Below are 13,156 nucleotides of genomic sequence, written 5' to 3' on the forward strand. Positions count from 1 at the left end.
AATCTAACATAGAATTTAATCACTGTGAATGTAATTGTTTTTAGTAGTACGATCAATAATATCAATCTTTTAGGCGAATCATACATTTTTCTGATGCAGTCTTTGTGATGTTTATAGGTGGACCACTAATTTCATTGATACAAAAGGGGAACAAAATTACATATTAAATAATAAACAATATTTTGATATTATATTTAAAGTTATCAAATAGAAAATAAAAAAAAATAGGGGGATTTCCACGATTCTTCGTTTATGACCTCTACCGGCATCGTGAATCATGATTCATGATAGATTATACATATAATTTTATGTTAAACAATTAAACTTCTACTACACGTCCACACTGGTTATCGGTATGTTGCGAAATATAAAAAAAATGTCTATTTATATTGCACGTGTTCAAAGTTTAAAAATATCGATGTTTTCTATACGACCGTGACGTGGCAAACGATTTTGTATACTAAGTTTTGACATTTTGCCGGAACTATTTGATGTGATGAAATATAAATCATTGTAATCTCACCAAAAATAATATCCTACCTCCATCATACGAACGTTACGAACACGGGTCGGCGATTATACTGACAGATCCGTCACCGGCGAAGCGTTGCGGTTCGTCACGGAGCGTATCGGAACGAACGGCCCGAACGGGTCAGCGTCCGTTGCGGCGTCGCGTCACCTCCAAGCCGGTACAGCGATGACGTTGCACATACAATCGAGTTGTCTGTGACTGTACCCGCCGTTATCGCGTCGGTCGGCCCAACTCGGTTGACGTGGGCGTTCCGGGGACCGGGGTGTGCGGTACTGCGGTTGCATGCATGGTGCATGACACTCGAAAGACAACCGTCGTGTCCGTCGGCCATATTTGTTCAAGCGTCGTCGTCGTCGTCGTCGTCATCGGCACCCCTCCGCCACCGCTGTCGCCCATACCGTTCCCCTGCCCCGCCTGCCTATTAGCTCAGTTATTGTGTGACGTGTGTGTCGGGAGTTCGGGAGGTCTGCCGCCGTGTCTGTGTATCATCGACGTTTTATCAAACGGGAGAAATAAAGAGAGAAAAAAATATACACATACACCCGCCCATTGCGCCATACTGCCATAGTCACCGCCGTTGCTGTAACAATATTGCGTCTTTACACAGTGCACACGAAATCACACTTATTGTGTTTCCGCATCCCGACGACTCGTTTCCACGGCGCACATCACTCACTTACGTCGCTCGTGACCGTTCTCGTCCCGTTTCGACTGAAAACGTACGTATTATTATAACTACGCAATCGACTACAAGGCAATCAAATATATTCATTAACATTCCGCAGCAGCTCGTTATCACTCGACGTCGTTGTCGTATCTACGCGAACGCCCCTTAGCCTCTGCCGCAAGCAATCTTCGTCGCCATTGTAGTCGTCATCTCTGAAAAACTTACCAACAAAACTTGACAACATGAGTCCGGATTAGTAAGTATCTCGCGTTAAACACGATCTCGGGGATGTTAATTTGTCGTTGCACCTCATTCCGCCACACGACTCCCTTCAATGTCATTTTCGATATTCGGATCGTGTCGTTGATGATGTGTCCATTTGTGTTTTTAGCGATTACTTGTTCAAGCTGCTGCTGATTGGCGATTCAGGCGTTGGAAAATCATGCTTGCTCTTGCGGTTTGCCGACGATACATATACCGATTCGTACATAAGCACCATTGGCGTGGATTTTGTAAGTTCAATTATATTTAGAACATATAACGGTTGGTGACCAGAGCTTACTTGTTTGTGGCATGTACATATTTTTACACTTTTTGATATGCCACTGAACTATTCTCTATCTAATTCTGATGATATTCTAATGCTGATTTTTTTATGAAGTCTTGTATAAGATTTCAGTAGTGTTAAATATTATGTATTATGTAATAATATTCCACTATTTTACTTACTATGATATTAACAATTACTTTATTATGACAATAATATATATACTTGTATACGTATAGAAAATCCGCACCATCAAACTGGACAATAAGACTGTGAAGCTTCAAATCGTGAGTATTATATTTATTATCTTATTTAAATACCTACTTTTTTTTATTAATAATTGTGAATTGAATTATCTATTACGATTCAGAAAATCAAGATTGTTAAAACAATTACTTTAAGGTTTAAATGATCTAAGTTCTATATTGTACTGAAAACCTAACAACCTTGATTTTTTTCTTATTATGATTTAAATATATTTCAATTTCTATGTCACATATGTAATTATAATTATAGGCTTGATTATAGGTCAATGATATAATAGAAAAAAACATTTTATTTTTATAAAAATATACTTATAATTCCTAACAAAATATTTATAAGTTTCTGAAACATTTCTTAGTAATTTAAATATTTTACATTCCTATGAGATTAACATTTGTGCTTAGTAGTATAACTTTTTGTTTAGAATACTATTATTAGTAATAACATATTTTTCAGTATTTTCAAAATGTTTAACAGTTAATATTAATAAAATAATTTTATGAAGGTAAATATCAATACTAGTAAATGAAAAATAACACTTGATTACCAAACAACATTTGTTGGTTAAATACACATAGATTTTGTCCTTTTTCTTCTTCTTGTGTTCAGTTAATAGGTTAATTGTTAATTGTTGGTAATATTGATGAATAATTTTATTTTTTCATTAAAGTTTATAATTTTACCTTTGGTATTTTTGCATTTTTCAAACTATTTTCATAATTACCTATGTAAAAATAAAAGCCTCAAGAGTCTTATTCATTCTTTAAATTATTTTTTATTTTTATCATATCTTAAAAATGCTTCAACCACTCTTAGATTTTAGTGTAGGGTATTTTCCTTAATTAAAATATCCTACTTTTGAACACTACATACACTCATTGTTTTTTTGATATAATACGAATCCTTCAATAGCATAGTTGCTCAAATTTTAATTGAACAAAAAATTCTTATGTCTTGGTATAGATCAAATTTAAAAGGACGCTATCCACATATTAATTGTTTTCGTCTTACAAGTGCATAACAAAGTAAATTTACGCTTAGCAGATTACATAAAGCTTTGTTAGTTTAAAAATTATAATAAATTGACCTATTATAAATCTTAATGGTAAGAACATTATCTGTATTTGTTATATTTGGATATTCACAATAACTTAGTTTTTAAGTGAGTTATGATAATTTTTAATTAGTGCTTTTTTATACACGTATAACTTGCTACAACATTAAAATATTATAAAAAAAACCCACTTACAAACACAGATAATATGTTCTTACCATCAAGTTTCATAATAGGTCAATTAATTCTAACTTTTAAATTAACGGAGTTAAACGTGATCTGCTAAGCGTAAATTTGGTATGGTATGTAATTGTAAGACGGAGACAGCAAATATGTGTGTAGTATCTTCTTAATATTTACAAATTATGAAAACCTCTTACCAATAAGTTATTAATTATTACTAAATAATATATTATTAATTTTTTTTTTTATTCAGTGGGATACTGCAGGGCAAGAGCGTTTCCGTACAATCACATCATCATATTATCGTGGAGCACATGGCATCATTGTCGTGTATGATTGCACAGATATGGAGACATTCACTAATCTGAAACAGTGGCTAGAGGAAATAGCTAGGTATGCATGTGATAATGTCAACAAGTTACTGGTGGGTAACAAGTGCGACTTGCACGACAAGCGTGCTGTGGATGAAGCAACAGCCAAAGTTAGTATAGATGTTAAATACAGGTCTACCATGTAATAGTCTTAGTTGTCATTATATATATAGCAAAATACCAGCTAAATATTGTTGATAAATAAAAAAGTATATAAATAACATAAGATATGTACAAATGTTTTATATGCCTAAACAGGAATATGCTGACCATCTAAAAATCCCGTTCTTGGAAACGTCTGCTAAACAAGCAACTAATGTGGAATTGGCATTTTTAACTATGGCTGCCGAGATTAAGAACCGTATTGGACCACTAGATAGCCAAGGGCCAGGAGGGGCAGCTGATGGGGTTGGAAAAGTAACAATTGATTCAAAATCATCCGACACATCTGGTGGGTCAGGTGGTTGCTGTTAATGATACCATGACAATGTCATCGTAAGCATTGCAGAACGCTTGTGGACAACTTACTATCGTTACTGATGATGAAGAACCGAGCTACAGACGGAGATAGATGATATATATATGTATATATATATATTTACAACTACTAATTAAAACAAATTTCAAGTTGGGGAAATACATTTTTGAATCCAAAATACATTTAAAAAATAATAAAATAGAAGTGTGCCATTGGCATGCTCACCGCCAGTTCACCCCTGCCCACTACTGTCTTAAATTATTATATTTTTTCAACGCGTTTATTTTGTGTACATATACATAATATTATATATTTTATTATTATTATTATTATTATTATTACCTTTAATTATTAATTACGTCATCATAGCAGCATCAGTCGTGGTTTGTTCTTTATTATTATTATTATTATTTTTATTCCGTTTCTTTATATTATTATAATAATCGTCAATGTTATTCGCATACAACCTCCTCCAAAATACCAAAAACATTCCTATTATCTCTGTGCTCAACCAGATAAAAAAAAGCTTAAAAATAATTCGACAACAACCTATTGTCAACTTGTCGATGAATCTCCTTAATCCCTTACACAACACACTTATATGCTGTTATTATTCAATTACATAGATTTGTATGCGAACCCTCCCTCCGCACTTTTGCACATTGTGTAAATTTCAATTTTCTAGAATTTACTAAAGTCACTCTGCAAAACTAAATTTTTTTTTTAAATATAATATACTACATATTATCTGCCTGCCAGCAAACAGTTAATTAATATATATTATCTGTATACATATGAATGTACTTTTATATATTATTATTATTATTATTATTATTATTATAATTATTATAAATAGTTTTTGTCGTGGTATTTTCTTTTTTTGTTACACCATTAATAAATATATATACATATATATATTTATACAATACAATAATATAAAAATAGAAATTAATTAATAAATGAAGATGACCGTCGTTACTTTAGTTTTATGTATGTAACCAACCTTGATAGAATCATAATTATACAATGCCTACAAGGTAAAACACTTAAATGTCAAATCAAGTAACAAAATTAACCTTTTTTATTTTCTATGAATGTTTTATTATTACCTATGTGTTTGCTGATTTATATATTTATATTTTATTATTAAGTCTTACTCATCCAACATTTCAAATACTTGAAATATATGTAATATTATTATCTAATGGTACGTGGATTATATGAAGTTTTAATATGGGATGATACAACTTTTTAATAATGTTCAACAAATTCCTAAATCCAACCAACTATCATAATAAAATCTATTAATCGTCTTAATTTAAAATATTAAATAAATAATATAACTATAGTTAAATAACTTTAAATGTTAAAGTAAAATAAATAAGAATTGTATATATATATATATATATATATATATATATTCTATATGTAGAATGGAGTTTTGTGGTTAAAATAAACTATAGGAAACGTTGGTATTTTTATAACTAATTATGTAAGTTTATTGAAATATATTGAGCTGATATTAAGTTGTATATTGTTATAGCATTACATATTACAGAGTTAACTTGCAATATTTTATCTGTCAGGATCAACAACCAAAGATTAAAGATCAATTTATTGTATTAACATAAAATTGTATTATTATATTTTTTAAATGTCTAAGTTTAATCAAATGGAAGGTAATATTATTAGTTCATGTTGATTACAATATATAAGTTAACTAAATACTGAAACAACAAATATTTGTGCACAGGTATAATTGTGAATTTCCAGACATACATATATTTCTTGAATTACTCCTTATTAATTTTATTTTAACAATTTTGTCATATTTAAAGTAGCATCTTTTTTAAATTTTTTGTCAGGTCTTCCTGTACGCTCATTAGATAGATAAATAATTAACAACAAAATCAATGAAAATGATAAAAAAAATTGTATAAATCAATCATAATTGGATGTTCATCATTAGTGAAGAATTAAATATTTCAATTACATCTCATAACAAACAATTGAAGTGATAAATTTTAATTGTTGAATGGATTAATACCTATCTTTTTTCTACTCTAGGGTAACTGCTGCAACTATTTACAATGTGGATAACATAAATGTTAAATTTAGTCTACTGACTATTTGAAATTCAGCAGCATAGTACAAAATGTTTAAATTGAATCATCATATGTTAAAAGGATATAAGTATTTTAATGTGTACAAAAAATTTGGAATTTTAAAATATTCACAACTCCGCTTGAAAATTTAAATATAGTATAAAACTCAAGAGGTCGCTTAAATAATACTCCTATCTTTTAATTTTTTTAAGAGGTCAATTCACTCCAATTTTTAAACTAGTGGAGCTAAATATGATCTGCTAAGCGTAAATTTTGGTACGTTACACGCTTGTAAAACAGACAACACGTCATGCGGGTATCACAACCTCTTAATTTAAACACCACATGAAATTTGGGAAGGTTGGAGATAACTGACGAGACATTAGAAATAAACTTTAAATAATAAATTAAAAAATTTTATTAGTAACTTTTATTACATCAACGTCCTGTTGATTAACGTTTGTTTACAATTCAATAAGACAAATTCAATTACACAAAATAATAGAGTATTTGTTCAAAATACTCAAAATAAAACTTATAATAATAATAGTAAAAAAAAATCACTACTCAATAGTAGGTACACTTATTAAAAAAAATCAATATACAAGATTCTTCAACAATAAAAGTAAAGGTAATGGATAAACAACAGGAACTACTTGGTCTGCGCATCAAAGAAAAGTTAAACGTCATTTTTGCGCAAATTTTTTAAATTTTGTCACACAAAATGTAACTACATACAGTTAATATTATAATTCAATAACTTAACAAAACATAACACAAAAACTAAAACTGGTTAGTTTGCAACAAATAGCACCGACCTTGGTAATTATTAATTTTTCTGTTTAAAAATGTTTTTATTAATTTATTATCACTAGCGTGGCAAAGAGGCCGTAGCAATTTTTGAAGCTCGACGAGCGTTGATTTTTCTGAGTGATGGCACCACCGTAATTTGATCAGCTGTACTTCTTCTGTCCTTGTTTCTTGTATCAAACTTCTGATATGCCATGTTTGACAAGCTGGTCTGGCTCGATTGTAGTAGTGGTGGCCGATGCTGGGCACTACAACACCAACGCCAAACGGCCAGAGCGTTCACGACGGCTGGATTTACAGTTTCCTCTATGTTTGACAGATACAGTTGCAGATCCTCCTCGCCTGCAGACCATCCATCACCATTCTTAATCAGCTCCGACACCATCAAACACAAAGATCGGACATCAGATACGGCGGCGCTACTATCCAGTAACAGCTTAGTGGCCGCATCAAAACCACCTAGCTTATATAGGACACGGTCACCATCCAAGGCTGAATAGATATTCGGGCGGATGACGCGATTGTGTGCATACATTTTGCCGTCATGTAAATAGTGGAGTGCGCACGAAATGTGTTCCAACACAGTCCGGCAGTCGACAATGTTGTTCATGGGCAATGACTGCAGGCTTGACTGGCATAGTTCAGTTTGCATGTAATGATAACGTGGATCCATCCAGTTGCAAAAGTATGAGACAATGTGTGGGTGTGGACCAACAGTCGCCAATACTTTTGCTGTTTCAATTAAGTTATCACCAGCCAAACCGACGGCTGCCACGCGCACAGTATAAGTAATGCCCTCAAACACCGACAGACATTCAAACTGGTCACATGCGGGTGACAACGAAGTCTGTACCGCATCAACTTCTCTTATCATATCCTTTGCCTGCAGATCTGTGCCTGCCGACATTCGAAATCCATACTGTCCAAGTGATTCACAGTAGTCATCACAGGAACTATGACTGTTCACGACAAAACCACGAGATGACAGAGAGTCAATGATAATCTGATAAGAATTATCTTCTGAAGTAGTCTGAAAAGCAAAAAATTATTTTGTTTTTAAAACAACCTCAAGCTCAAGGACTGGTGACAACATAAATTATTATTGTGCAGCAGCTCAATAAAAATCATACAATCGCAAATTAATTAAATATTAATGACCATTTATTTATGACAATTTAAATTACAAATAAACAATTAATTTTAATAAAATGCATATAATACATACAGGGTGAGTCACCACCAAGCATACTCACCCAGTCATCCCCATTTTTTCCTTTAATAATGAATTTATTAAAATTCTAACTTTTGGAATTTTCAAATATACTCAAAAACCATATTTTCAAATTCTTGAGATTTTGTTGTACTACTAAAGGAGTGTCATGTAGCGACTAACTTCTGTTTTTTCAAATGAGAACCCCCTTTTTACTATAAATTATTTAGAAGATAATTATTTTTAAATTTTAATGTAGGTATGTACCTAATTGAAAATTAGAATGGTAGTTTCATAGTTATTAAAATATTTGTACTAAGAATAATAGTCCTTAAAAATTGTTTTCAAAAGTATAAAATACAGTAGTACTGTTAGAACTAATATTTGCGATACTTAGGTCATTTTTAAAGATTATTTATGTTGATACATTAATATTAAAGACTAATATTTTCAAATCTACCTTGGACCACATATCTTATAAACCACAAAGTTTAGAACACAAAGTTAAATAACTTAAGAACAACTCATTAGAATTTTGATTTCAATACATAAGAAATCTTAAAAAAAATATCAATTAAATAATTTATAGTAAAAAATTGGAATTCTCATTTGAAAAACAAAAGTTGTATCACTACAGGACACACCTTAAGTCGTACAAAACAATATTAAATTCGAGTGTATTTATAGATTCTAAAAATCAGACTTTGAATAACTGCATTAATAATAAGAAAAAAAGGAGGTGGGAATGCTTGGTGAATCACCCCATATACCAGACATATTTAAAAAAAAAACAAATAAGGCTATTTTTTATCCTCTCATCTTTATTAAGACTGCACTGTTGGTTAGCTTATTATTTTACTATTATTTACCTTTTCTTCCAAGACATCATTTGGTTGAGAGATGATCATATTTTGTTGATTAACAGGCTTGTTTAGGCTAACTTTTTCTTCATCATCAAACAGCAAACGTCTAGAAGTGCGTTTTATCTGTCCAATTTTTTCTGTAATATAATAAAAGATATTATCATTATATTTATCAATTATTAATGTTATACATTTATTAGTAGTTGTTACACATTATCTTCTATGAAATAGTTACCAATGAAAACATTGATTTCCAATGCTAATATTGTGGCATGTGTACATTATCCTAATGGCTATATCATTTAAGACGATGGAACAAATGCATTTTACCACGTCCCTCACAAATTTTGAAATTTTTTTTTCTAAAAGACGTGTTTTTCAATGCTGATTTCGAAACTGTTTGAATTTTTGTGCGGAACCTATTATTTTGAAAGTTATAGCCTTCCAAATTTGGCACTCAACACCAATTGCGCTCAATTTTAATTTGACTATGTTCTATATTTATATCAATATCACTATTTTATAACTATCTCATTATTACTAAATTGTTAATTAAATTATCTTTATGATAATAAAATAAGCTCTATTAAGTTATTTTGCAATTATCAACAAGTAGACAGGCTAATGAGTATATTGTATACCTCGTCAGTTAAAGTAAAATAAGTATATAGTGGCTCCCTTCGCCTGCCTGTTCTAGACGCCAAACTCGAGGTTAGCCTCCAAACCCCCCGGGACTTAAATAGCTAACCTGTGTGGGGAGGACAACCACTTTGGGGTCGTGGGAGGAGGTCCCTGCACTACGGTCAGACAAATGACCTAACAAGTTAACTGAACCTTGTTAGTTAAAGTAACACACAAGTGGCTCCGGTCTTCAAACTAAAGGAACCTTTCTTCGTCTGCCAGCTACAGTCGTCAAACCTCGAGTTGCTCTTCGCCGCAGTAAATTATAGAGTGGCACGAAAGCGTATAAACGTAAAATCGCAAACTTTGGAGGGCTATAACTTCCAAAATAATGATTTCCGCAAAAAAATCCAAATAATTCCTAAATCAGTATAAAAAAACAAATTTTTGAAATTCGTGAGGGGCATGGTAAAGTGTATTTTAGCCAAGACGATCAATAAAAAGGTAACAATTCCCCGAATTAATGAGTATCATTCATGCAATAGGCCTCATAAAAAATTGCATTCATACCAGATCTTTTCATTTATTTGAGTTTTATGATAAAATAAATAAATACTTTACTATTAAATAGATGGCCCAAATAAAAATTATTTGCCTGAAATTATTCCTCATACAATCATCATCTAGACTCAAACAGGAAACACAATCAAAATAAATGAAGAGAGTTCATGTCTATTTAATTTTAATATTAACCAATTTCAAAAGCAAAAACACTGTAATACACAGATTCATTTCTAATTTACTGAGTCATTTGTATTATTGATGTCCTACTTTGAATGGATATCTCTATACAAAATATATTTTATGGTATCCGGACAATTTCCCCCCCCCCCCCGATTGTTTTTGGCGTAGTAGGACATTTTCCCCCCATTTTTTTTTAAGTTTATTATTAAATAATATTATATTATTTATTGTTTAATAAGAAATTATTTTTTGTTTAATAAAATAATATTTTTATATTAAATAATATTATTCCTCCTTATTTATACGTAATGCTATAAAGAAAACACAGGTAGAACAAATAATATAAGTGAAGGTTTCAATAACAAATTTAAAACTTTGGTGAGAACTCAGCATCCAAATATTTGGATGTTCATTGAAGCACTACAAAAGTTAAGGTACGGTTTTTCACAAAATAAAATAAATATGAAAGACGATTACAAAATATGTGCTTAGATATAAAAAAGAATCAGAAATTAAATGTTTTTTACAAAATACCTATATCATTTTTATGTCGAAATTTTTAGACTATTATACTTATATAATTGTTTTACGTTTTATTATATAATTTTTATTATGTTTATGAAAAAAAAAAAATCTAATTTATAGTATAAATTTATAAAGTTAATTATAGTATAATTGATTATATTTATTCAAAAAATAATAATTTTTTAATTAAATAATAAATAATATTATGTTATTCAATAATAAACTTAAAAAAAAAATGGGGGGAAAATGTCCGCATCGAAAATATATTGGGGGGAAAATGTCCTACCACGCCAAAAACAGACGGGGAGAAAATGTCCGGGGGGGAATTGTCCGCCATTCATATTTTATCATATGATATATATGAATATAACCTTTATTAAACAACTATTTCGAAAACTATGTGTATTATATCAAGTATAATAGTTTTACTTTACTCAAAGTATAAGCAGCTATCGTAATCAATAATACATTGATAATATAATGAATATAGCAGAATAAAATACAAAATACAATCAGTCTTCACTAACACTTAATACATCGCATATCATTGTGCATAGAAAATTACCAAATTTTACCTCAAATTTCATAAATGTTACATTTTCAAAGTTATAGTTTATATATCCTATAACAAATAGAAAATACAACATGTTAAAAGATGATCACTATTATAGCAATCATAATAAAAAAAAAGCCATAACATGACATGACTACTATAACAGTTAAATATTTAGAAGTCTTAAAATGACATTAGTGTTGTATGCATTAATGCAACTGCTATTTCTTAGGGTTTTACTACATTGGAAATTATCTAGTGTCCTATTGTGCAATTATTATTTAGTGAAAAAAAAAAAATCAAATATTCAAAAACATCTATATACATTCAATCAGAGTGATTCCCAAATTATAATCATGTCTGTCAAGGTATTAAATGTATTTTGATCTACTGTAACGTTGGTTTTTAAGTTAAATTTAAATCAATGAAATAGTCGGGTAATTGTTAATTTTTCAATAGACTGATGAAGCAGGGTCGGATAGATCCGGCGGGTTACCGATTAAAACTTGATGGGCCGAATGAGTCATGAATTTGCCGACTGAAAATGTGTTTTAAAATTGAAAAAATGGAGTCTAAGTGTTGTACAGGCCATAAAACATAGTATATAATTGTAAGTATAGTTGATATTAAGTTTGTAAGTGGACCGATCAAGCACAAAAAACTTGGTGGCCCACGAGGAATGATACTAGTAAGCGCTCTTCGATGATCTCAATGCAAAGGGACAATATAGATGTAAATATGTTGTTGTTTTTGACAATGACAATTTAGTACGTACTTTTCGACGAGGATAAGTCTTCAGATACTGGCGACAAGCACGAAATCGGCGAAGGCGGCGTGGCCGGTCTTTCGGACTTTTGAGGAGCCGCGGGTTGTTGAATGCCTAATGCACAGTCCGCAGCAGCGTCCGCAGCCATCCACTGGCCTAGGGGTACGTAGAATTTGTCTGCGTCCGTTTCGTCTTCTTTTCTCTTGATGCACTTCAAGTACTTGTCCATTATGGGAGTTCAAGGTCCAGATGAATCACAGACAACAGCCACACATCATTGGCGACGGATCACGGTTCCTTTTCCTTACTAAATAATTTAAATCGTTTAGGCGAACACTGTACGACCGTTATTACTTATTATTTATTTTACTGTTTAAAGTCGGTGTTTATACTGTTATTTTGTGTGGTGTTATTGACGACTTATCAGGCACATGTACGTGAGACGATGATAAAATTTTTCAGCTTAAATAAATATTAATAAAGACGACAATTGTAGACACTATGATTAGTAAAACGAGTTTTTATAAAAATGCATTATTTTATCATTAGTTTTTTTATCTTAAATTCAGATATTTTAATATTTTATCCTACAATATTACAATATATCTCTTTTTAGGTTATAAACCACGACCCGACGACCACCGTGGTTGCCCGTTGCCGCGAGTTTAATAGTTGGAAGTTTGGAACGTCATGGCGCAACATTACATCTCAGAGATGCGTTATCCCTACAGTTGTCGTGCGCGACATTTTGACAAACGTCTGTTAGTCTCTCACCAGCTAGTCACCAGCCTGCTCCATTCGCATTTTGTTCGTAGATACTAGATAGTAGCAGGGGTACGACATTCCCTATCTTTTTATGTTAA

At 31.2% G+C, this 13,156-nt stretch overlaps 2 protein-coding genes across 3 annotated transcripts; one reads left to right on the top strand and one right to left on the bottom strand.

Annotated features, from left to right (window-relative positions):
* Positions 1 to 827: 827 nt before the first annotated feature.
* On the top strand, positions 828 to 4,954 carry Rab1 (RAS oncogene family member Rab1). 2 transcript variants are annotated; one of them, XM_015520489.2, is made up of 6 exons: positions 828 to 1,251; positions 1,318 to 1,455; positions 1,591 to 1,711; positions 1,986 to 2,033; positions 3,501 to 3,728; positions 3,877 to 4,954. In XM_015520489.2, the coding sequence occupies exons 2-6, from the start codon at positions 1,442 to 1,444 to the stop codon at positions 4,090 to 4,092; spliced, it is 627 nt and encodes a 208-aa protein (XP_015375975.1). In that variant the 5' UTR covers positions 828 to 1,251; positions 1,318 to 1,441; the 3' UTR covers positions 4,093 to 4,954. The 2 variants fall into 2 exon arrangements, with proteins under 2 accessions (XP_015375975.1, XP_015375976.1); XM_015520490.2 differs by having other exon boundaries at positions 1,321 to 1,455.
* A 1,647-nt stretch (positions 4,955 to 6,601) lies between these two features.
* LOC107170383 (uncharacterized) lies at positions 6,602 to 12,934 on the bottom strand. Its single transcript, XM_015520483.2, has 4 exons — positions 12,664 to 12,934; positions 12,303 to 12,600; positions 9,091 to 9,221; positions 6,602 to 8,041 (listed from the first exon to the last, which is right to left on the bottom strand). The coding sequence occupies exons 2-4, from the start codon at positions 12,520 to 12,522 to the stop codon at positions 7,073 to 7,075; spliced, it is 1,320 nt and encodes a 439-aa protein (XP_015375969.2). The 5' UTR covers positions 12,523 to 12,600; positions 12,664 to 12,934; the 3' UTR covers positions 6,602 to 7,072.
* Positions 12,935 to 13,156: the final 222 nt, after the last annotated feature.

This window comes from Diuraphis noxia, unplaced genomic scaffold (assembly GCF_037042655.1).
Source record: "Diuraphis noxia isolate RWA-SAM2 unplaced genomic scaffold, SU_Dnox_SAM2 contig0001, whole genome shotgun sequence".
In the NCBI taxonomy this organism is placed as follows: domain Eukaryota; kingdom Metazoa; phylum Arthropoda; class Insecta; order Hemiptera; family Aphididae; genus Diuraphis; species Diuraphis noxia.